Source organism: Meriones unguiculatus, chromosome 12 (assembly GCF_030254825.1).
Source record: "Meriones unguiculatus strain TT.TT164.6M chromosome 12, Bangor_MerUng_6.1, whole genome shotgun sequence".
NCBI classification, from domain to species: domain Eukaryota; kingdom Metazoa; phylum Chordata; class Mammalia; order Rodentia; family Muridae; genus Meriones; species Meriones unguiculatus.
The window spans coordinates 74,655,876-74,682,642 of record NC_083360.1 but is presented as its reverse complement, the minus strand read 5'-3'; the positions used below and the strand labels follow the sequence as shown (position 1 = coordinate 74,682,642).

The 26,767-nt window shown below is 41.8% G+C and overlaps 1 protein-coding gene across 20 annotated transcripts in view; it reads right to left on the bottom strand.

The window, feature by feature from the left end:
- Fggy (FGGY carbohydrate kinase domain containing) overlaps window positions 1-26,767 on the bottom strand; it is a 362,592-nt gene that overhangs the window by 136,459 nt on the left and 199,366 nt on the right. For all 20 annotated transcript variants that reach the window (XM_060365879.1, XM_060365896.1, XM_060365885.1 and 17 more), the window contains one exon: window positions 7,060-7,163. In XM_060365879.1, coding sequence (XP_060221862.1) covers window positions 7,060-7,163 — 104 coding nt within the window. The remainder of the gene's footprint in view (window positions 1-7,059; window positions 7,164-26,767) is intronic.

Below are 26,767 nucleotides of genomic sequence, written 5' to 3'. Positions count from 1 at the left end.
GGGAAAAGGCAAAGCTGCACTCACCATGAACTAGCTATAGCTTCCAATGCCTGTACAGCCAGCCATTCAACAACAGTTTGAGACATGAAACTAGAAAAATGTGATCTGTTCTTCAACAAACCTCTATAGTTACTACCTTTCATTTTTCTGTGTGTGTCTGCTCATGAATTCACTTAACACATACTGAACATCTACTATGTATCAACTATAATGCTAGGAGCACATTAACTAGAAATGCACTGTTCAAGGGGTTATCTTTCTATGACCCCACGGTGGTATGAACCACAAGCTGGCATTGTTTTACAGTGTGACACAATGAATGGGTACTGAATCCTTCCCATTCTCTAATACTACTCCACTTAGTTCTCCAGAAGTTCAAAAATACACAACAGCATCACAGTGACTTTCATTTCTTCATAATTTAAGGCTGGGTTATTGTATGTAAATATATACTAAATCCTTAAGACTACAGCCAAAATATCCACTCAATTTTCCCACTTGAACTGTTTTTCCTGTTGGCAGAGGGAGACCCTGACAGTTCCTTTAGGAAGGGACTTTTCAACCACATGCTCAAAAATCTACTTTCTGTTTGGATCTCTGAACTCTCAGATGATATTTCTTCTGGGGTACTAAACACTGGCTAAGTTGAAAAGTAGACAAGTTGGTTCTTGCGGCAAAAATGAAAGGTGTGAACATTTATTTAACATGTAGAATTGGGCAACAGAAGCCTGTGTACTCCAATTGAGTGGAAGAAGAAAACTTTCAAAAGAAGGGGCACAAGGCAGATTACTGAACCCCGAGTTAAAGCCATATGTGTCCCAGTGACTTCATGTATGTTTCAGTACTTGGAATCTTGTAAAGTGCTCAGTGCAGACTCCAAAGTGACTGCCTTCAGCATCAAGTTCCACCCACTGAACCAGTGGAAAGGCACAAACCCTTCCGTCACTGCTATGTATCCCCTCAGCAGCCATAGAATCGTTAACACACTAAATAGAAAAGAAGAAAATAAATCAATGTGTTTTTCATTTAATGCTCTTCCACAAAAAACATTTTCATGACTTGGGAAGCTGGCGGCATGTTTTCAAATTGCCAGATTTAGAACTTGACCACAAAACAGCAGGGGGAGAAAGAAGATTAAATAGAGTCTTATAAATGCTGTCTTCCCAGGGGAGGATGGTGACAAGTGATGCTGTTTATTTTTATTGTTATCTTTATGCTAGTGGCCTCCTGAAGAGTAGTGATTTAGAAGGCTGGCAAGAAAAGCAAAGGGAACACTGTGGCATAGCATGGTCCAGCCCCAACTTTACAGTTCCCATCAGCCTCTGGCGAAGATAGGCCTCATGATCTTGCCTCTTTCCCACAGAACATTTGTGTGCAGAGCCAACCCAGCCTCCAGCCTGTCTCCTGTCTCTAGTAAGAGCCCAGAGTAGGAGCTCAGGAATCCCACAGATGGAGCTGCAGACCTAGCTTGGTATTCGCTTGCTGTCTAACCTTGGTAGTTAGCTTCTCTTACGGAGTCTCGGGTCAGTCCTAGTGTGGTGATAACTCTGACAGCTGCCTGAAGTTATGATGAGGATATATAAAATGTGATCAGTATTTGTTGTTATTGTCACTGCATCCAGAGTGTCTTTTAGAACTTTCAACCCTCTTCTGTTTTTCGTGTCCTTGAGAGGGAAATACATCAACTATCCCATTTTCAGGACTCATCTGAAGGGAATTAAAATATGGCTATCCTATTTTTTTCCTTTACTACTTAAACAGTTCCTTAGGGTAAGCTGGAGTCTTTTGATGAGATTGAGCATTAGGCTAGATGCCTGACATACTCTCCTGAGGTTTTCGTTTCTGACCCTTCACCTGATTGTTGTGTTCCTGATAGGCTTCCTGAATCATGGTGCTAGATAGTTGAGCCCAGCTTTCATAGGAATAAAATGGCTGGGTCACACCACAGGTATTATTGTTTAGGAAGCTGATAAATGTTTTCCATGTTAGCTGTGCTAGTCACAATCCTAGGAGTGGTCTGTGACTTCTAGCCACCCATGTCTCACCATTCCAGTAAGCATGCTATGAATCTCATCACTGTGGTTTTTAAAATGCATGTGTGTATGACCTACGTGTGTGTGTGTGTGTGTGTGTTACTTGTTGCATAAGTATGTCTGTGTGTATGAAGACTAGAGTACAACTTCTGGAGTTATCTTTAGGAACAGCACTTACTTCCTTTGACACAGGATCTCCCATTGGTCTAAGCTCACCAATAAGTTTAGGCTGGGTTGGCCAGTGAACCTCCTGTCTCTGCTTTCCCAATGCTTGGATTTTAGGATCAACCCCTAGGCCTGGTATTTTTGCATGGGTTCTGGAGACTAAACTCAGATTACTTTCCCAGACCTCACTCTGGTTTCATGGGCATTTCCCTTCTCCCTGCCAGATGTTACATACCTTTAGCACCCTTAGCTAGACCTAGTTGCCCTTTGCTTTGGGGGGTTTTGGGGAAGGGTTTTCCTCAGATGGTTTGAGACAGCTGCACTGACCCATTGGTGACACTATCCAGCTCTAACAACATGGTGTGGCCTGAGGAAGGCTTTCCTCTGTCTAGCACACACTCACCAGGGCCATGGGCTCCATCTGTCTTTCCCAACAGCGTAGAGGTCAGACTACAGGCAATCTAAGTCCTCCTTGGTGTGTTCCAGAGCCATGAGGAGGAGATCAGGCCCTCTGTCGGAGGGCATGGTGAAGGGGATGAAGGAGGGGACGGGACAGAGATGGAATGTTCTAGAGGTCTGTCGCCGGGGAGGAGAGAAGAGAGTTCAAGAGTGCATGCTCCCTGTCTCTGGTTTTATGCCTCACCATATGATCTCTCCAGATGGCCAGCACACTCGCCACAAAGCCATCCACAATGTAGTGTTCTTACTACGGGGCCCCTTACCGAAACCAAGGACATCATTACACCCGAAACCAAGGACATCATTATACCCTCAACCTCCGAGAACTATTAGCAAAACACGTTCCTTTTCTTATAAAATACCTGGCCCAGGTACTCCATTATATCTCTATGTTTCCCACCCTGAATGAGCCCAGGGCACGATGCTTACTAATCTTTACGTCCACACATCCCAAAGCATTTCCTATGTTAAACTAAAGAGGATTTTGCTGTGATATCTTCAGTTCTAAGCCATTTCCACAAGGATTATGCTCTAGCCCTAAGGAATCATCTTAAACAGTAACATGACAGCTGCTATTTTATCTCAGGGATTCTGTAAAGTTCTTCATAAAGGTGGCCTGACTAAATTCTCTACATTACTATGGGAAGAAACCACTCTCCACATATAATGGGCTAAGAAACAAAGAAAGAGGCTCTACAGAATTAATTATTTTACCTGAATTCCCTTAGCAGGTATCAAAGAAGCCCCTGTCTTTGAGACTCAGTGTCCACTCAGTGACAGAGCCTTCTGATCTGTAGGTTCCTCTGAGATGGAGAAACCTTCATATTTCCCAGCCTCCACCAAGCCTTTCTGGAGAATACCCCTTTCCGTTGGACAAGCTGGCTGGAGAATGCGATGCCAAGCTGTTGCCTGACTTGCCAGCTCCTGAAAGGGGCACTGGAGCAGTGGCAGGGATTAGCTCTCTCTGACCTTGTGACTTTTTGGCCTCCCGCTGACCCCTGCTGTGCGTGAGCCTGCATTCTGAAGAGTTGGTAGTGATTAAGTCTGAGGAAGCAGCTCTGCTCTCATAAAGCTAAAAAAGAACAGTGTTCCCCCTTGTTAATTAAATCATGCAAAAGGAAGATGAATGTGCAGCCCACACTTGTATCTTCTAAAATATCAAAGAGCAGATTAGTACATCTTGTGTTCTGCCTTGGGCCTTTTCTCCCCATTCCTGGAGGTAACAGGGACTTGGAGGTGAGGGACTTCTGAAAACTTTTCAGTGCTCAATTATTCGGTCATCCATTTATTCATTTGTTATTTTGTGGTGAATCCGAAAGAGGCCACCTGGGTCGGCACAAAATATACCAGGGAATTCTGTGTCAATTAAGCATTGAGCTGGAAACATCAGAAATGACAGACGGGGAGAAAGTGAATCCTCTTGGTTACATTTAAAACAACCTTTTGATAAACCCATGGCCCTCTTGGTACCTATGATCTGTTGGTGAATTCTCCCTGACGGTTGGTGGTTTTATTTGCCAGACCCACAACAAAGCAGTACTTGAGCTTTGCTGGGAGAGTTTCCTCAGTCCTGTGCCTCTCCTAGACCTCACAAAGATGTTATTGTTGCCTGCTTGCTATGCTCTGAGCACCTGAGGGAGATCAAAGGTACCCAAGGCCGCAGTCTAGCCCTCTTGACATAGCATTAAAGCTGATGATTAATCCTTTAGCCTACAGGCTTCTTCCCACTAGCAAGTACAAAGCAAGGTGGTGGTGAGGACTATATTTTCAGTCTAACAAAAGACAATAAACTGGCATTTCATGACTACCATTTACTGTATCCAACTATAGCTGCCCATCAAATTTGTTGAAGCCCCAACAGTTGTCAGTTGTCCCATGTGAGCTATTTATATCACTGGGACACTTTTGTAAGTATCATCACTTTTTTTTTTTTTTTTTTTTTTTTTTTTAGTTTCTATGATGTGCGTGTCACATTCAGATAAAATGTATGTTATCCAAAATCTCTCTGGTACAGGCAGCTTTGCCTCTTGTGTGATGGACGAAGAATCTAAGGCTTAGAGTTTGGGTGGTTCATGCAGGTCACAGGGCCAAAGAGGACACAAGCAGATTTTACAGCCTGTATCTGGAAAGCAGAAAGCCTACAGTCTCTCCCTTCTGTAATGGGCCTGGGATAAGAACACAGAGTATCACGCCACACTGAAAAGTAGGAGCTTTGAAGCCAGACAGAGCAAGCTTTAGGTTCTTTGTTCCAGAAATGAGCATCCTTGTGACCGCCAGAAAAGCACAGACTTTTCTGTCTCATTTTTCTAATCTGTCAAACCTGGAGACAGTAGGAAAAGCCAGCACCAGCCTATGAAGCGACTGTGGGACTAAGGGAAGCTCTGAAGGCAGCAACTTTCATCCACCGGGAACGCCTCTGCTCAGAAGTGTGCACTGCAGGGGGAGAAATGTCTGAGACCCAGACTTGAGAAGTAGATGAGGTGTGCCCCACTGAAGATAGTGTTGGCTTAAATAATTTCAGTGAGGACAAGCTGGCAGCTTAGACCCATATCAAGGAAAAGGAGAGCTGGCTTGCGGTTCCACACTTGGTGGAAGGAGCTTCTGTAGGTTTGTCCTTCCAGCACAGGGCTGCTGAAAAGGAGTGAGACTTCTAAAAACACCTAAGGACACACACACACAGACACACACACACACACACACAGAGTCATATATATCACATTAATAAACACACATGCACACACATTACATATATATTATGGCTTCCAGTTTTGTGTTTGTCTTTTTTTTCTTTATGGGATTCCTGAGTATGTGAAGAAGTGGGTCTCTGTGTCTATCTCTGTTTCTTGTGCCTTGATTTGGGCTCTTTTCCTTCTGTTTGTTGGTACTATCCTACGCTGATGTGCTTTTTTTTTTTAAATTTAATTTAATTTTTTATTTTATTTTATTTTATTTTATTTTTTATTGCACTAGTATCCCTTAGAAGCCTGTTTGTTTTCTAATAAGAGACAGAAAGGGGTTTGATCCAGATGGGAGGAGAGGCGAGGAACAATTAGGAATAGAGGGAGAGGAAACTTTAATCAGGATATAGTATATTTAAAAAAAATATTTTTCAACAGAAGGAAACAAAAAGATTCTACGTTGCTTCTCTGATTCTAGAATTCAGAGAAGCAGGAAATAAAACGTAGTTCCTTAAAGTTCAGCCCACGTGTCACCTTGGGAAGATTTCTGCAACCATGGGCTCCCAACTGAGTCTGTCACTGTTTCCTTCCTGCTCTATAAGAACGGGGACTGGTAATCACGAGCTAGCCTTACACACATCACTGCCAGAGAGAAGCGCTCACTCCGTTCTCATGCTAGGGGCCAGGAGTGAGAACACTCCATATTGTGCAGAAAGCTGGGACTCCGTGCGGGACTGAGAACCAAATGGGCTGGCATGCTCAGCTCTGTACAGAGAACATGGCTGAGAATAAGTGCCTAGCACAGAACAGATGCACGCACAGTCGCATGATCTCAGGATGAATCTGCTTCAAGGACCCTGGGACCTAACATCTTACTATAAGTCTATCTCATCTATGGGGAAGCCTATGCTATCCTTTCCCCCCCTCACCCCGAGTTTAGTAGCTGGGACAAAAGAGAACGTTTCAGGCAACATTATCCACTCAAAGCATCTACCTGTGAAGACAAGCTCACTTATTTAATAGCTTGGCTTCCTCACTGCAGAGATACTACCCTGTTTCCCTCTCCATTCTCTGCTATTCTCCTCCTCCTCCGCTTTCTCCCTGATTTTACTCATCTGGGAAAAATCCAAGGAGTCGTCCATCTAAGTTTAACAGAGTAATGACTTTTAAATAAAAATATGGTAGAAATGGGTACTTATCGAAATGGAATGCTTTCAGACTCATGCATTTAAAAAAGATATAAATTTTAGGGCAGGCACTAAATTTTACTGCAATCTTGGAGAAAGCCTTTCCACTAATTCACAGAGAAAAATTAACAAAGTGAAAATTGCTTATCAGTGTTCTTTTGAAGTCATGATACGCAGCCTAATTCTATAGATCATCAGAACACTCCCAGGGAGATGGATTTATACCGACGGAGGGAGAGCTCAGTGGCCAAAGAAAACAGACACCCATTTGCAGGGGAGACGTAGCCAACCCTGTGAGGAGAGATGTCTGGATGGCTTTGTCAGCTTTGGGGCCCCAGTGCACTCACTGAGTACCCTTTCATCTTTTTCAACAAGTTGGCCCCTGGAAAAAGACATGGCAAAATCTAAGTCAGGGTTGGGATGGAGAAGAGAAGGACAGAAAGAATGGAGGGGTGAAGGAGCCAGTAGTTCAAGATTTTTGCCCCGGGCTGCCTCCACTGTATGTGGTGGCCTTGCCTCTGTGCATGTCACACTTACCCCCATGTGACAAGATGATGTTCCGCAGATGACAGCCAACCGTGACGTCACTGGCTGTCCCTCACAGGCAAGGCCGTGACCTCTCACATCTGCTCCAATCACTCCTGTGAAAAAGTAAAAGCAAACAAAATCCTCTTAAGAAATTAGATGGGGGTAGGGGTGTAAGAAAGCTAAAAACAAGAAAAAAAAAACATAACAAGGAGTAAGAATCCCATGTAGTCTCAAGTAAAAAATATAAATATATATATAAAATAACAAACAAACAACAACAAAAACTTATTTGCCAACCAAGGGCAAACTAGGCAGTATATTCTATTTTTGCTTTACTCTGACCCATGTATGTATGGCATCTAGCCTTGTCAGAATAATACCAATAATAATAATTTACATAAAAACAGCAGCCACGAGACATCTGTGTCCATTAAGCACCATTCTCTATGCTGTGTGTTGCATGGATCATTTCATGTGAACACGGCCTAGCAGATGTAACTAATGCCATAGACAGACGCCGAAGGAAAAACTGAGATCTTCAGAGGTTAAGCGACATGCCCAAGGTCAAAGCACTGGGAAGAGGCAAGCACGTCTGACTGGGATCCTGCTAAACACACTGTCTCCCAGTGTTAAGGAAGGCGAAAGCAAAGGAGCAGTGTGATGTCTGAATCTTTTTGACATCCATGTCTCTATTTTTATTTCTACTCCTTCCAAAGCAACAAGTGTGGAAGACAAGTCTCTGTTCTAAGAACGCCATGCTTCAGAAAGCCTCCCAGCAACAGGGGCTTTTCACACAACTCCTCTGGATTCATGATACTTGGAGGGCAAGTAAGACTAGTGAAACAGAAAGCTCCCCCCACCTTCACTTGCTCAAACAGCCATCAAGAAACATTTGTGTGTTTGTGTGTGTGCAACATGCTGTAAATATGATGTGGTAGCCAGAGACATGCAAATCTGCAGGACCACAATATGAAAGGAACTGCCAGATGAGCAGGTAGGGAAGATGCTAGGATACAGAGAGAACAGCTTGAGTTCATCTCATCAACTCTGGACCACCCTGCTCTCAATCTACAGAACAGGATGCTCTTCATTCATACCTGAAGACTTCTGTTCTTTCCTCTGTCTGGAATGCTATTCTTCAAAACCTCTCCCACACTAACTGTTGTTTATTCTTAAGTCAGTGTTACTTTCTCAGAAAGGATTTTCCCGATTATCTAAAACGTTTACAGTTTCCCTGTTCAATGTTCTCAAGTACCTTGATGCCCCCACCACATGATACTAGAAAACTTGAAATATCAGATTTCTCTAATAAAGGCTGCAAGAAGCTAGTACTGCCTTACTTTTATGCATTCCCCTGCTCACAGTCTGATGAGGCACAGAGAACCCTGAATGGAGAATTTCAATCCAGAAGGATTAGCTCACATGTAGAAACCACAAGGTTCAAATTCTGAATCCACCAGGACTCGTCAAGTGGAAGGCAGAGAGGGGGCATCACACCACACAACAAATTTGCAGCACTCTGTGAGATCACATGAATCTGAATGCCATTTTCTCCTCCTAAGGCCATGCAGAACTTTGGAGGGGCCACTGCCCCCAAGACAAGAAGTCCATGTGCAAGCAGAGACTAGTAAGAGATGGTGAGAGTGAGAGAGGCTTTCTCCTTTCTGAACAAACATTTCACAATCTGCCGAGAAACCACAGGTTACACGTGTACATCAGGAAACTCATGAGATGAGATTTTTGACAAGAACAGCCTTCAGCAATGCTGGGGCCTTTCATAGAAGGTACAACTTTCAGTTTATTCTGAATTCCTCAGAAAGCTTGCTTACAAAAAGAATCAGTAGCTGAAGAAATAAGCAGCAGCAGCAGCAGCAACAACAAAACAGTCATAGTTTAAACTGTGTCCTCCAAACCTTGCACAATGCCTGTCTGATGGCAACTGCTCAGTCAGCAGTTTTTAACTGGAGAACAAATAAAAAGAAAATAAGCTTAATGACTCAAGGAACTAATTCAGGGACTCCCCATTTACTGACTCTCTATCCTCAAAATTCAGACATGAATTCGTATCAAGTAACAGGCCTAAAAGCAAAACTTAAAAGGAAAAGTTAAAAAACGGGCAATTTTCTTCTTTACTTCCGTGTGCTGCCCGCACCTCCCCATCAGTCTTCTACACAGACACTCATTGAGCACCTACTGTACTTACAAACAGAAAAAGAGACTTTGCAAATGGTATGATTTAAGAGTCCATTATCCTATAATTTATCAAACCACAACTGCTTTGAAATTTTTATAGGCTTATATGGAAGAAAAACAACCCAGGTTCTAGCATTCGTGTTATAATTATGTCCCACTTTATAGCTATAAAACACTACTTTAGAGTTTGCAAGCATCCGCCAACACTGCACCCTTTATTCCAGCTCAAGTTGAAAGAACTGAATTTCAGAGATGGGAAATAAGTTTCATCGCATGCTGCTCAGAGGCAGAGTTGGGGCTCACATGAGGATTTATTGAGTTGCTCAGTCTTAGGTGCTAGAACCCTAAAAGAGTATCTTGACATAACAATTTGAGACCCTATACAAAAGAAGAAAAACACACATTTTGAACATGACTTGGGACTTTATCAACTCATGATTCGGACATTAGAAGGAATGAGCTGACTAATAAATTCAATTGAATAAGTTGTTCAACTAAGCTGGCAGGTAGGGTTAGCATTCCTGCAAAGACCACTCCACATGAACCACCAGCCTCCTGTGTGGAAAATCTGGGCAATGGCTAGGTCTTTGAAGGGCAAGAGTCATAACAAAGGCATTTTCTCTGCAGAAGACCTAACTCTGGCCTACATCTAGACATACATTTCTGTTATTTTAAATAATATTTATACTATATAGAACCTTAAGTAATAGGTTGACATAATGGAGATTTAAAGATTCATTCATCCTGTGGCTTTGGTTAATTTTCTTATCTTTTATTTTATGCCTCAGTTTTCACATATATACAGTTAGAAAACACCTTCCTAATAGGATTGTTACATACATGTTAATACATTTAAAGTGCTTAGGTCAGTCCTGTTCAGTAGCACAGTCTTTGAACAAGATTATGTTCTGTATTGCAACTGCCCAGTCAGCAGTTAATAGCTGCAAGTCAAAACTGAACACCTGAAATATTACTAGCAAAACCGAACATCTAGATTTTTGGTTTACTCAATTTTAATTAAGTTAAATTTAAATCCTCATATGATATCAGGTAGTACAGGGTAGCCCATGCTTCACACTGTATGCATGTTTGCTGTTTCTCTTATTATTTTGTCATTGTTGTTATCGTTGTTATTTAGTTTGATGTATTTCCTAATTCATGGGCTTCATTCCCACTTGTTTGACTTTGGGTAATGTTTTGAAATACAGATATGAAACCTTAGTTTCCATTTCGAAAGATCTTGATAGTAAAACACACTTACAAAAAATCTACGGAGATAAGACAAGTACAGTGGTTCTCATCAAATGGGAGCCATACAATCCAGGAGCTTTATCAGTGTCTGAACAAACAGGACTTTGAACAGGCTTTTTCACAGATCCTAGAGCATGGACCCTTTGGTGGTTTGAATGAGAAATGTCTGTCATTGAGTATTTCTTCGTACTGCTCACTGTGCCTAAAGCAGTCTTTCCTGCATGACTCCCCATGAACCCATTCCAAAGCCTCCCTTTTAGTATCAGAAACCTTTCTGGACCACATCCCACTGCATCTGCCAAGCACACCAGTCAGGCAGAACATCCTTTGTGCCCTAATGGCTGACTCCGTGCCTCTATCATTGTATCCATTTGTTTATCTGCACAGCTGTCTTTCTCTGCTAGGTAATAAGCAAGCTGGGACCCAGGAAACCTATCCTTTAATTAACACATAATAACTGTATGTGGAGTTTTGACCATGTAGAGGTTTACAATCTTTTTCTGTTGTTGCTGAATGAATGGATGACTTGTGGAAAAAAGATATGTTTATACACACACACACACACACACACACACACACACATTCTCCTAAAGGTCTTTTTAGATGAAATAGCACATTCATCATGGACAACTATTCTAAATTTTATGAAAATGAAGAGACTTGTCATATACAATTAACAGAAGCTCACACCTTAACCCTTTAAAAAATGCTAAAAATGTCACTTATAAAATTAAGGTTTCTCACTTGGAGACTGAGTCTATGGGCTGCATCTGCACAGGGTCAGTCTCCAAGTGGATTCCCTAGTCAGGGGAGCAAGGGCAAGAACTCAGAGGCAGGCTCTCTGATCACCTCTCCCTAGGAGGGGGTGCAGCCTTGCCAGGCCACAGAGGAAGACAATGCAGACAGTCCTGATGAGACCTGATAGGCTAGGGTCAAACAGAAGGGGAGGAGGACCTCCCCCATCAGTGGACTAGGGGAGGGGCAGAGGAGGAGAAGAGGGAGGAAGGGAGAGATTGGGAGGAGATGAGGAAGGGGGCCACAGTTGGGATACAAAGTGAATAAATTGTAATAAATAGTAAATTTTTAAAAATTTAAAATGTTAAAAAGAAAAAAAAAAAGGTTTCTTAGCCAGGTGCTTGTAATTACACATGCTTGTAATTCCAGCATGTAGGGAGGCAGTGGAGGGAGAGTGAGTTGTAGGCCAGCCTGGTCTACAAAGCAAGTCCAGGACAACCAAGGCTACACAGAGAAACCCTGTTTCAGGACAAAAAAAAATTCTCTTGATTACTGGAAGATTGTTTTGTGCCTACCATTTTGAAAGTAGAAATTGCATAGCAATTATCTTGAGATGATTACTGCCACACAGGTCTACAAACAGAGAAATGGAAACATTTTCTTTTAAAATTTATTTACTTTCTTAAATGAGAGAGGGAGAGAGAAGAGAGACAAGAAAGAGGCAGAGAGAGATGGAGAGAGAGACAGAGAGATCCCACAAGCAAGCAGGTGTGAGCGGAGGCCAAATCAGGGCAACAGACCCCTGGAGATAGAGTTAGGGCTGTGACAGTAGCGTGATGTGGGTGCTAAGATATGAAATTCTGTAATCTAAAAAAGCCACCTGTACTTTTAACTGCTGAGCCATCATTCCAACATCAAAACAAAAACTTGGAAGTAATTTTTCTCAAGGTCACCACTATTACGACAGGAGAGGGGGTGGCATAGCACATCTATCTGGCTCCCCCAGTCCCACTCTACACTAATTCATATTGCTTACAAAAACAAAAACAAAAAGCCCCCAAATTCTTTCCTTTCAGTTACTTACAACAATAGTCTCAGAAGACAAAGTTGAACAAAGCGTCTTTCAAAATGTGCTGTCACTATGCCACTACAGCAAGCTCACAGGATTACCTGGAGACCAACAGATGCTGAGAGGCAGCACAGCTAAAAGGATATCTAAAGCCATCCTGTGCCAAAAGCACTGTCTGATCTTTGAAAGAAGTATGCTATACAGTTTACCCAATCTAAGTCCTAAACTGAAAGTCCTAACTTGAAAGGAGTCCTGCATTCAAGTACATGAGCAATGCAAAATAGATTCAGTAGGTTTAATATTCATGTTTACAAATGCATGTATATATATATATATATATATATATATATACACATTATATAATATATGTGAACAATAATAAACAGGAAGTCATGAATTTTGGTGTTATGGAGATATGGGAGGAATTAAAAGGGAAGAGGGAGAAGGAGGGGGAGTGATACAGAAGCAATAAAGCTCTCAAAAAACAATGTTAAATTTTAGAAAGTTCTCCAATTTAAGTTCTAGGGAGATTTCATACACCTTGATACTACTGTCACCCCCTCCTAATATCTCATCTTCTCCAGGGCCTAGAAGACAGTAAGGAGATATCTGAGCCCCTTGCATATAGTGATAAAGAAGGATGCTCTGGTATTATATGGCCTGGTTTCAAATCTGGAAAATGAGGGAAATCTCAACCTTCTTATGTTGTCAGCTTCCTGAACTGTCAGATTAAAAAGAAAGTAGTCAGTAGTAGCCTGCATGTTTCCATGAAGATTACGTCTGTAAAAATGCCTGGATAGTTTCCTCCATACCTTGATCTTTCTTCCTGCTACCACCAAAGCTCTATACTTCCCATGGTGGAAACAGGGCTTAGCATGGCAGCTCACACATGCTTTAGCTTGGTGTACACATTGCCAGATTTACTCCATTTTATGCAGATGGACCAGAACATCTGCTTTCTGTCCTTCACATGCAGTTCATGGTGGAATAAGGGAGCTGGAGATAAGGAAGGTGAGATAGTGCCACAATTCAGGCTACCATTGTAAACATTAGTAAGAGTAACTAAAAAAAAGTGTTGATATCTGCAAAGCCACAATTACCCAAACTATTATTCAAGCTATAATTCCATTTGTGTTAATCGTTAACAACAGAGTCTTAACAACAGAGTCATCCATAATTTGAACTAATAAGAAACCAATATGAAGGCCTAATGGAGGTCCAGGAAACAGAAAACAAAGAACAGACCCTCAGATAATTGGGTCTTATTTCTTTGTTCCTTCCCTCTACCCAGAGAGATCAAATCTCAAAGGCTGGCTAATATGTAATAGCTTGGAAATGTGAAACTTGAATAACATGAGCAAAATCCCTACTTAAGTAAAAGCAAAAGTTTGGTTTCTTCCTAACCTCAACAAGACATTCAAACAACAGGTACCTCATCATCCATACCTTCATAAAAGACTTGCCAGGGTCATGTACAGTGAAGCGTCAAGTTGAAATCCAACCCTACCCAAGTTAACCCACAAAAATTACTTTTTTTATAATAATAATAATAATAATAATAATAAAGAAAACCAAAAATACGAGAATTGGCCTAAGTACCACATTTACTAAGTCTTTAAACTGACTCAAAACTGCAGCTCAGAATCGTACAGTTGTCTGTTGACGTCTTACTGACTAACATAAATGCTTGTTGATCCCTAACGATGAGCCAGGCATCCAATATCGAGTGCTAGAGAGCTAAAGACAGAAGTTGTTTCTTTTAGTCTATAAAATTCCACTTTCCTAGTGGTGGGAGATATACCAGGAGGTACTGACAAAATAAGCTGTCAATGCTGCAAGTCTCAAGAGAGGGACTTCAAGCCTTAGAGCTCTCTGGATAGCCAGGGGCCCTCCACAGGCAAACGAGGTAGGAAGGAGTCTAGTCAGCAGGGAAGAATTTGATGGGAAAACAAACCAACAAAAGGCACTTTGGTTAGACTTTCAGGCAAAAGATACTAAGCCGAGGTACAAGTGAAAAGAAGAGCATCTCAAGGAATCTGCTGGGTTATCCTGTGAGGTGGGTGTGTCCATTCATTTTTAAACTCTTATTTGGGGTACTTAAGCCTCCACCTCCCTTTAACCAACCCTTTAACCCTAGGAAAGAGAGAGAAGGTCAGTGGGAGAGGGGGCACAGACCCTTTACTTCTCCTGGCTGTTTAGGGTCAATGGGTTCTTTGGGGACTATATCTTTCGCAAACAGCAGTCTCCTGCATCTATCTCCTTTAAGCTGCTGCTCCCTGAAGTATCTCTTCCCATGTCTCTCCAAACCACCATAAACTGTCTCTGATCTCTCCAAACTGCCACACTTCTCTTTCTGGGCTCTCCTGTTTATATCCTTCCGAGTCCTAGACCATGCCACCCTCTGTACTGCACGAGGCAGACGGTTACCAACTGGCAAAGACCACACCTGTGGGAGGCAAATATTCGCTGTGGAGAAACCAAAGCCCAAACTAAAACCTCGCACTTGGGATTAAAACAAAAATATGCTTATATAATACAACTGAGGTTTTAAAGAAACCAAAACTTGGATTACATGGGTGGACCTGTATTCTGCAGAACTTGGTTGGTCTTGGTCTGATGTCAGTCAGTTAAGTCCCTGATTTCCAGCTTTACTCCCAGTCTGCTGGGCTAACTTTTACACATAGATTCACCCCTTTGAGACTCAGGTCTTTTAGCTATAGGCTATGAACACTGCCTTCTACTTTATTACATCATTTCTCAATATTTGTGTTCGATGTGGTACAGGAAATATACCATATATGGTCTCGATATATGGTGCACTGATGTCCTAAATATTTTGTGCTGATGGTGCTATAAGGAACCTTCCCACAATAGAAAAAAAACAGCTCTACTTTTTCCTCCCCTGAAGAAGGTCCAAAAACCTTAGATTTTGTGACCCAGACCTTGAGACAGGTTCTAAGGCCTTTGTATGCGAAGTTCCCTTTGAGAGGTCGGCCACATCCTTTTCTGTAGGGAGAAGCATTTGAAGGGGCCACTGAGCTGCCCCTGTTTCCACACTGCTGGGCCATACTTTCTACATGCTCAGACTTTCCAGTTTTCTCTTTGTAAAACCTAGCCTAACGCACTGTGGGAACTGTTTCTTTGGGTGTTCATGGCCTTATGAAGATTCCCACATCACACAAAACATTCAGTAAAGCATCTGCACTTCTTATCTGTCTTACGTGACAGGCACCTCTGACACAAGCGCAAGGTGGGTAAGGAAAATATGTTTCTTCCTTCTACATCATGTCTCCGTACTCGCCTCAGTCCTGGGCAAGCTCCAAGAGTCACTATGTGTGAGGCACATGGACCTATACCCGGGACACAGGAACTATTAATACTTTCTCCTCAGGAGAAAAGACAGTTTTTCTTTCACAAAACTTCTCTTGCTGGTGAACAAATGGTTTCATATACAAGACTGTCTGAAATTTCTCTTCCTGGAGGTGGAATACAGAATCAATAGTCCTGGCAAAGTGCCCCAAGACACTTCAGGAGGACCGCAAGCAGACATGGGAAGGCTTAGAAAGATTCCTTAGGACACATGAGCTAAGAGAAGAGAGCAGAAATATCAAAGAAAAAGACCCTAATTAGCAATTAGCAGGCTAGCTCTCCTCTCCTTGACTGCTGACTGTACCTCCTCCCTTGGTATAGATTTCGGTTCTGTTAGAAGCTTCGAGAGGGGTTAGTTGAACATTGACAGAGCAAAGCTTGGAATTCGGTCTAAGAGCCAAAACCAGGCCAGGTTTCTATAACGCCAGGAGTTCCCCTGGAGAGTGTCAAGGGCTCCACTACACGTAGACTGATTAATCACGCCTGGCCCCAAGCTTGAGACAATAAAGCACTGAAAAGAAAAACAGATCCTGAAGCTGAATTTTGATTCTACCCCTATTTCCCTATCCCCAGGAGACTGGGGGTGGGAGTGAAAGGTGACCCCTACCCAAAAGAGTCAGGCTGCAGGGCTGGGAATCAAGTGACATGTGGACCAGCTGAGTTGGCTTGGCTAGGAAAAAGGCCCCGGGTTGGAGCACAATGAAGGACATGTGGCTGAAAGAGCTTCAAAAGGAATAAAGTCTTAGGTAAATAAACAGTACAGAAAAGGGAGGAAACGGAGAATTATAGAAAGTCTCCAAAGGGAAAGTACTGGCATGTCTCAAGAGCTGCAGCGAAAAGGCAGACTCCGAGATTTGACCCTCCCAGGGGGTTCCACCCCTGTACCTACCCCATCTTTCCTTGCCCTACACCCTGCCTGGCTCCACAGGGAATGGGGAACAGTCAAAGGGGGTCACTGGGTTTGATGGGGAAACATCTAGATGCTACCACTGAGCCTCTTTTTAGGCATAAGTGATGTTCTGAAGCCTGGTCTTATCTGTAAGACAGAGGGGATGATTTAAAAGTGAAGAGTAAAAGAAAAGGAGAGCAGGCATTGTTCTAACAGAAGGGCCCTGGTTCAGGCTGGGTCTTAGGCCCTGATGAGTATCTCTCTGTATCTGTGCAGAGCTTCAACTCCACACCCATTTACTGAGCCCAGCTGCGGGGAAACAATGCTTTCAGAAGTCTAACTACTATCTTCTATGAGCTCCCAGCACCTGAGCGGCTCAGATTTTCATCCCTTTACAGAGGGAGACTGAGAGTACCTTCAAGAGACTCTCAAATTGGGCCTCTTGTAGGAGCAGCCGACTCGTACGGCAAGTGGTCTGCAGACAATATTTCTGAGGAACTCTGCTCTCAGGCCTTAGGATCTCAGCAATCCTCTACTCACTCCCAGTGGTGCAGAAAAAGCTTCTGTGCTGCAGCCTTCACCGCCACCACTTGCATCATTTTCACTGCCACCACTATGTCACCACTGACACTATCATAACCACCACTACCAGAGCTGGTACCTGGGTAGTATTTACCTGTGCCAGCTACAGATCCAAATACTTTATGGAAATGAAGTTATTATCTTGGAGATGAAACCAATATACCCAACGGGTAAAGCAATCAAAGTGAGAGCAACTCGTTGGCACAGGATGTGAGTTGAGCAGTCCGGTTTCAGGAATCATCCTTTGCAACCCCAAGGGATGGTGTTGAGACACTATTTCGTTCATGACCTCTGGAGCCATATTTCTCTTTGGTACATGCTGCATATTCATATTATTTTTCATTCACCTTTGGCTGTTTCTCTTTCTGAATTTGGTATTTTTAACAGAAATAAATGTTTCTATCTACTACTGCGTTTGCAAGGCTGATAAGCATGAGTTATAAACAAAGGGAGATATTAGGTTCAGAATCCCCTTTGCAAATGAAGAAAATTTTTAATGGTTTAAGAAATCACATTTGACCACCTTAAAGCCCCGTCCCCCAAGGTAAACCTAGAATGCGACTAAATCAGTCCTATTTCTTTGTTTTTTGGCGCAAGACTCCCCAGGTGTCTACCTGGGTTGGGAGACAAGATGCAGCACTTGCTACTGGACACCGAACTGGACTGGTCCCATAGCATGTGCTGTGCTGTCGGGGGGCATCACCCCCAATGCTAGCCTGGGTGTTTCCTCATCCATATCCTACCCTCCTACTAATACGTTTGTCAACTTGCAGCACCTACGGCGGCAGACCAGCATGTATAATTAATTTCTTAATTTTGAAAATCATTTTTTATAGGTATGACTATCACACCTGCAGATAATTTTATGCATCCATGGATGTCTGCTCTCTGGAGAGGCCAGAAGATGGTGTCACACTCACTTGAAATGGAGTAACAGATGGTTTTCAGTGGCTATGTGATGCTGAGGATTGAACCCAGGACCTCAGGAAAGAGCAAGTAGTGCTCTTAACCACTGACCCATCTCCAGGCCACTCAGTATTTAAACATTGCCAGTCAGCAGGCTTGTTTTATTGATCTACAGAAACTCTTCACCTACTCATGATAAAAGTCCTGTGCTGCGGGTACTGAAAATATGTAAGACCTGCATTTTCATTCTTCTGATTTTTTTAATGAAAATTCATAATTTTAATGAAGCCTAAATCACAAACCTTCCTTTTATGGCTGTGCTATTCTGGGGTCATATTAAGGAGTATCTGCCAATGTCAGGGTCATAAAGATCATCTTCTGTTATTTAGTTCCTTTTATTTCACACGTCATATTTAGGTATATAATCCACGTGGAATTTATTTTTATGTTAGACGTGGATAAGGTGACAAAATTATTTTTTCCATGTTGATATCTAATTATCACTGTTTGACTTTAAATACCACCCCCCAGTCGCAGCTAGCACTGTAACAAAGGAACTGCGTATGTGTGGATATTTGGTTCTAGACTCCCTAATCACAGTATTCTCAAGTGTTCTGTGGAAGCTTTGAGGTCTGGCAATTACATGTTTATTTTTAAGGTTGTCTTATCATTGTCTCTTTCCATGTAAGATTTGGAATCACTTCCAATCTCCAGCTCTTTACAAACAAATTTACTATAATGTGCACTGCACTGCACTGCACTGCATCTACAGAACACTTGGAGAGAACTGTCATGTTTATCACCAGTCTTCCAATATTTACTTATGACATCATCATACTCAATAATGCTTTAGAGCTTCTTGCATCCATGTCGCTCTCTTTGTTACTTCTAGGTATTTGACTGTAGTAAGAATTTTGTTTTTATATGAATATATTTTTGTTTTAAACCCAGGTGTGGGATGTGGGGCTGCTTCAGACTGTGCAAGGCAGCTGACCATGATTTTGCCAGCTGCAGATAGTTTACATTTGGAATTCTGGGGACTCTTCAGAGGGCATATAAATGCCAGAGCCCCTAGAGATGCTGCAGCTGCTGCTCCCCCCTGCTGCTGCTGCTGTTGCTGTTGCTGGATTGATAATTGCTGGAGATAGTCTGATGATGAAGATCAAACTGGTCCCAAGGAACTCGACATCCCTATTCAGCAAGAAGTGGTTTAACAATATATATGGCCCCCTTCCCTTCTGATCTTTCCTTCTAGTGTTGTAGGGTTGGAAGGGATAGGGTTGCTGTACAAGAACCCAATAAAGTAGCCAAAAGTCTGGCTGCATCTGATATTTTTGTGAAGTTGTATTAGTTTCTAAGCAGCTGTTTCTGTTCCTAAACATAAAATTGAGTTGTTCGCTCATTTACAATAGCTATCCTGTTAACTTACTATCTTGCTAAATTTAATTTATTTGTAGAGTCTTTTGATTTTATAACTGTATAATTGTTGTATATGAAGTCAGCTTTATTTCTTTGTAAAATTCATATTTAAATTAATTTAGATATTCTTAATCAGAATAAAGAACTTCTGTTTTCACTTTTTCAAGACATTCAAGTCATCAATATAAGCTGAGCTTTATAAAAAATATCATTTAAACAACAATTAATGTATCAAAGAATTTTATTTTATCATTTGTTGGTTTTATATTCTTGTGGAATGTACCCTTGTTCATTCAAATGCTGATTTCTCTAGCCTATCTGCTTTCAATCCAGAGATTGCATTGTGATGCTTATTCTAAGCATCACTTGTCTCAAGTTTGTGTAAACGTGCCACCATTTGTTTTCTATATTGTCAATTAAACAACCAGCCCCAATGCTGTGCAATGGTGAGAATAGGGAGGGACATCCTGGCCAGACGAGAAGAGAAGGAAGTGAGTGGGAGGAAAGTAGGGGCAGAGAATTTGCAGGAGAGGAACCATGTGGAGAAATGGAACAAACCTAAGATATGACTGAGAGCAAGTATAATGGGTGAAATCTGAGTGGTAGGAAACTTGTGGGCTGGGAGGTTTAGGATGGAGTAACTATTGCCCAGTATCGTGCTCCAGGTTAATTAAATATATCCCAGTCTCTGTGTGGTGATTTGGGTATACATCGATTTAGGACTAACCGATGCTTAACTAAAAGATACATCAATAGTAAATACTGATATTCAGCAATAATCATTTTAATAAGGAATCGCATTAGCAGACTTTTTCAAAGGTGTAATAACACTAAACAAGTTGGGAACATTTTTTGGTCATTGTCTCTTCAAACACAGCTTCCATTTTATTTCTATCCTCTCACTCAGGAGTCCAATTATATTGCAGTTACAGTGTTTTGCCTATCTCTATATTTCATATTTGTCTATTTCATGTATTTTCAATCTTTCTGTACATTATGTGCAATGTGGACAACCTTTTTTTTCTGAGCTATGATTTTTTTACTCATTAATTTTATATGATGAATTGTGTGTTTCCTTTTGCTACCTATTTAATTCTCTGTTTTTAAAATTTTAATTAAAAAATAGTTATATCATTTACCCCTTTCCTTTTTCCCCTCTAGCTTCTGTCATGACTCCTCCCCATATCTTCCCTCTTATTCCTCTTAAATTCATAGCCTCTTTTATTATTATAATGTATGTATATATGCATAGATGCATAAATACAAACTTTGGAGTCTGTTTAATGTTACTTTCATATATATATATGTATATGAATATATATATATATGGGCTGACCACTTGGTTTTGGATAACCAATCAGGGGCTCATCCCTAGCAGAACTAATTCTTCCTCTCCCAGCAGTTATTAGGTGTTCCCCAATTCTTCTTTTACAAAATTCTCATTTCTTCACACTGTCCTCGGCCCCTGCTGAACCCTCCACATCCTTCTTGAATTGCTAGAACATAGTTATTACAGATATTTCAATGTCTGCTTTACCATGCTACTACTGCCAATATCTGATAGTTCTTGTCTAGGTATGAACTTTGAAAATTCTCATATGTTGTAGTATTTTGTTATTTTCATTGAATGCTTATAATGCATATGAAAACTTTTGATATAAGTTGCTTGTCTGTTTTATTGTCCTATAGGAAGGCTAGGTTTTAATCTGGGTGTTGAGTCCCTTCAGAGTTGGACTTCAGCCTTTAAGACATGTTGCTGGCTAATCTACCTGTACTGCTGTGTCCCACCTAAAAGCTTTGAATTTCTAGTAGTTTTTCTTGATCCATACATTTAGATTTTTTTCTTCCAGTTGCAGTCTGCCCAGATGGGTGTTTAGTTTCTCAACCTCTGAACTATAGATTTCCAGCCACTAGATGATGAATGTAGAAGTTTAGAAATGTCAAACTCAGCTCCAGGCTCCTTTCTGGTCTTGGCCCCTCAAGTCCTTTACCAAGGAGCTTTTCAAACTTTCTAATAGGAGGGGTGCATGTGTGTGTGTGTGTGTGTGTATTAGCTATATGTGTATGTATCTTAAATTTCACACAGCTTTTTTGATTCGGAGGTACTGAAGGATAGAGTAATCTTATCAGAAACAAAAAAATGCCCAATGACTTCTCCAACAGATATAAAAACACTTTGTACTTATTTATGCTTACCACTATTCCAATAACAGTGTTTTAAGGGCAGGAAAATTTAGCATATAAAACATATATGTATATATGAATGAAAGGAAAGCATGACCCTTGATCTTCTTCTTCTGAGCCACAAAAGGCTAAACTTAACAAAGCATCCTGTGGAGTCACGTTACTGGAAACAGTAGGCCTGAGATCTAAATTTAAGCCTGTCAGACACCATAGCCTCTGCTTGTTTCTGTCAAAGTTAATCATGCCATTGTTCCTGCTGTGGAGAAGAGTATCTGCAGTCCTTCGTGACCCTGATGATGGTCATAACTGCTCTTTAGCCTCTTTTAAAGATCGGCACTCTTTCCTTCTTTCTACCTTCCCGATTCCAGCCTTAAGTATCTCCTCCTCAGTGCCCTGCCTGTTGACCTCCCTGCCTTCCAAGACTCCACTTAAAAACTATTACCTCAAGAGCAAAATTTCCAAACCTTTAAAAATTACATGCGAGCGGAGGAGGGGCAAGATGGCGGCGCCGGGAGGACTCTCATTCTGAGCAGCAGCACAGCAGGATCAGCACAGTGACCAGCAATCAGAACTCTCGGCCATAAAACACAGTCATTGTGTTTCCCAGGTGAGAGGATACCCCACGGTGGGGGATTCAATCAGCTTTTAACTCACCCGGCTAAACCGCGGAAGAGATCCCGGTTCCGCCAGACGCTTGGCTGCCGGCCGCTAGCCCCAGCCCCAGCCCAGAGCCACAAGCCAGTGTCTCTGGTCACGGTCCCAGACTGAACCTTGGGCACCACACTATCAGAGACTGGAATTTTCAGTCGAGAGATAACCCCAGGGTACAGGAAACGATTGGGACCGGCCTTAGGTCACCCAGACATCCCCTGGAAAAGACTCGGGCGGGTTCCACGGGCACCCCAGGAGCCAGCCCGGAGCCAGAGCCGGGGACCCAGGTTCCAGCACAGAGCCCTGCCTGCCTGCGCGCCTGATTCGCCGCCAGAGATAGAAACGGCGGGTCTGATCTCAGAGCACTCAGCTCACCCCCAACCTGAAAAGGTCCCCGGAAAATTACCCAGCTTAGGGAGCCACTCAGACTCCCAAAAGCCACAAAGGCAGACACAGGCAGTTTCTGCGCACCAGACAGCTGGCAGAGACTGAGCCGCCATCACACAGCTGTGCTCCAGGCACAGGCAAATTTCTGTGGCCAGCCAGCTGGCGGACACTGAGCAGTGTGCACCAGGGCAAAAAAAGACACTAGGAGTCCCTGTCTCCAGAGAATCCACGAGGAAGGAAGGAAACTGTACTGATCTAAATCACCCAATCCTTCCCTAGAAAAAGTCTAGTAGTCTAGTGGGGCCGAGGCGCCAGCACTCAGCTGTGCTCCAGACACAAGCACAAACAGTTGAGGCGCGCCTGATGTCCAACTGGGTCACAGCAGCTGATCATTAAATTTGCAACAAGAAACCCAGAAACAGGGCAGCTGCCCTCAGGACTTCCCTGGGTGAGAGGAGAACCCTCTCGACTAACAAAGACCACAGTTACCACTCAGGTCTATATCCCTGAGGTGAGCAACTCCTGAAAAAACACCAGCCATCCAGGGACTATACCCAAAAAGCTGAGAAGACATCCTTCAGGAAAATCCAGCTTTCTGCAAAGGGGATTCTCTCCACCACAGGATCCCCAGGAACCACCAGAAAATAACCCCAAACTCCTAAGATAACACAATGGGTAGAGGCCAGCGTAAAAGCTCAAGCAACAAAAGACAGAGCAATATGGCATCTCCAGAACCCAGTTACCCAGGGGCAAGTAGCCCTGGACACCCCACCATAACTGAAATCCAAGAAGATGACCTAACAAGTATGCTCATGAAGATGATAACAGAGGAAACAAATAAGATTCGTAAAGACATAGAGGAAGATAAACTCAAACAGAATATTGCCATCCGTAAAGAAATAGAGGAAGCTGCAGCCAAACAGTTTATGGCCTTTAGAAAGGAAATGCTTAAAACACTGAATGAAATGAAAGAAACAGAGTTGAAGGAACTAAAAGAAAAACAGGAAAGTACAATCAGACAGGTGAAGGAAGTAAACAAAACAACTCAAGACCTGAAGATAGAATTGGAAAAATTAAAGAAAACACAAATGGAAGAAATAATGGAAAGGAAGAATCTAGGGAAGAAAACAGGAACTACAGAGGTAAGCATAACCAACAGACTACAAGAGATGGAAGAAAGAATCTCAGGTGTAGAAGATACCATGGAAGAAATCGATGTATCTGTCAAAGAAAATGTTAAATCTGAAAAATTCCTGACACAGACCGTCCAAGAAATGCAAGACAATATGAAAAGACAAAACCTAAGAATAATAGGTATAGAGGAAAAAGAAGACTCCCTTCTCCAAGGCCCAGAAAATATTTTCAACAAAATCATTGAAGAAAATTTCCCCAAGCTAAAGGAGAGGCCAATTAGAATACATGAGGCCTACAGAACACCCAGCAAATTTGACCAGAAAAGAAAATCCTCCCGCCACATAATAATCAAAACAGTAAGTATACAGAACAAAGAAAAAATACTAAAAGCTGCAAGGGAAAAAGGCCAAGTAACATATAATGGCAAACCCATTAGAATCACACCTGACTTTTCAACAGAGACTATGAAAGCCAGAAGGGCCTGGACAGATATCATGCAGACCCTAAGAGAACACAGATGTCAGCCCAGGCTACTATACCCAGCAAAACTCTCAGTCCTCATAGATGGAGAAAACAAGATATTCAATGACAAAAACAAATTTCAACAATACCTACAAACAAATCCAGCATTACAGAAGACACTGGAAGGGAAAATACAACCCAAGAAAGCTAGCTACATTCAAGAAAACACAGGAAATAAATAACCTCACTTCAGTAAAACAAAAAGCAACCAAGCACACAACCTGATGACCACAGCCAACATCAAAATCAAGAGATCTAACAGCTACTGGTCATTAATCTCTCTCAACATCAATGGACTCAACTCTCCAATAAAAAGACACAGATTAACAGAATGGATACGTAAACAAAACCCAGCAATCTGTTGCATACAAGAAACACACCTAAGACACAAAGATAGACATTACCTGAGGGTAAAGGGTTGGAAGACGACTTTCCAAGCAAACGGAACCAAGAAGCAAGCAGGAGTAGCCATTCTAATATCTGATAAAATAGACTTTCAACCAAAATTAATCAAAAGAGATGGGGAAGGACACTTTATACTCATCAAGGGAAAATTCCACCAGGAAGACATCACAATCCTGAACATATATGCCCCAAATACAAGGGCACCCACATTTGTGAAAGAAACATTGATAAAATTTAAAGCACATATAGATCCACACACATTAATAGTGGGAGACTTCAACACCCCACTCTCAACAAAGGACAGGTCAACCAAACAGAAATTAAACAAAGAAACAATGTCTCTGACAGAGGTCATGAATCAAATGGACCTAACAGACATTTACAGAACTTTACACCCAAACACAAAAGAATTTACCTTCTTCTCAGCACCTCATGGAACCTTCTCCAAAATAGACCACATAGTGGGTCACAAAGCAAGCCTCAACAAATACAAGAAGATTGAAATAATCCCATGTATCTTGTCTGATCACCATGGAATAAAGCTGGACCTCAACAATAACAGAAATAACAAAAAGCCTACACACACATGGAAACTGAACAACTTGTTACTAAATGACAGCTGGGTCAGGGAAGAAATAAAGAAAGAAATTAAAGTCTTTCTAGAAATCAATGAAAATGAAGACACAACATACCCGAACTTGTGGGACACAATGAAAGCAGTGCTAAGAGGAAAGTTCATAGCACTAAGTGCCTTCAAAAAGAAATTCGAGACAGCTCATTCAAGCACCCTAATGGCTCACTTAAAAACCCTAGAAAAAGAAGAAGCAGACACACCAAGAAGGAGTAGACGGCTGGAAATAATCAAACTCAGGGCTGAAATCAATCAATTGGAAACAAATAAAACAATTCAAAGAATCAATGAAACCAAGAGCTGGTTCTTTGAGAAAATCAACAAGATCGACAAACCCTTAGCCAGGCTAACTAAAAGGCAGAGAGACACCACCCAAATCAACAAAATCAGAAATGAAAAGGGGGATATAACTACAGACACTGAGGAAATCCAAACAATCATTAGGACTTACTTCAAAAGTCTATATGCCACAAAATTTGAAAATCTAAATGAAATGGACAATTTTCTTGATCGATTTGACTTACCAAAGCTGAATCAGGACCAGGTAAATCAACTAAATAGACCTATATCCCCCAAAGAAATAGAAGCGGTCATCAAAAGTCTCCCATCCAAAAAAAGCCCAGGACCAGATGGCTTCAGCGCAGAATTCTACCAGACCTTCAAAGAAGAGCTAACACCAATTCTCTTCAAACTATTCCACAAAATAGAAACAGAAGGAATATTACCAAATTCATTCTATGAAGCCACAGTCACCTTGGTACCTAAACCTCACAAAGACTCAACAAAGAAAGAGAATTTCCGGCCAATCTCCCTTATGAACATTGATGCAAAAATACTTAATAAAATACTTGCAAACCGAATCCAAGAACACATCAAAGATATTATCCACTATGACCAAGTAGGCTTCATCCCAGGTATGCAGGGGTGGTTCAATATACGGAAATCCATCAATGTGATCCACCATATTAACAAACTGAAAGAAAAAAACCACATGATAATCTCCCTAGATGCTGAAAAAGCCTTTGACAAAATCCAACATCCATTCATGTTCAAAGTATTGGAGAGATCAGGGATACAAGGCACATATCTAAACATAGTAAAGGCGATATACAGCAAGCCTATAGCCAACATCAAACTGAATGGAGAGAAACTTAAAGCAATCCCACTGAAATCAGGGACAAGACAAGGCTGCCCACTCTCTCCATATCTCTTCAACATAGTGTTGGAAGTCCTTGCTAGAGCAATAAGACAGTTGAAGGAGATCAAGGGGATACAAATTGGAAAGGAAGAAGTCAAATTATCACTATTTGCAGATGATATGATAGTATACGTGAATGACCCCAAAAACTCTACCAGGGAACTCCTACAGCTGATAAACACCTTCAGCAAA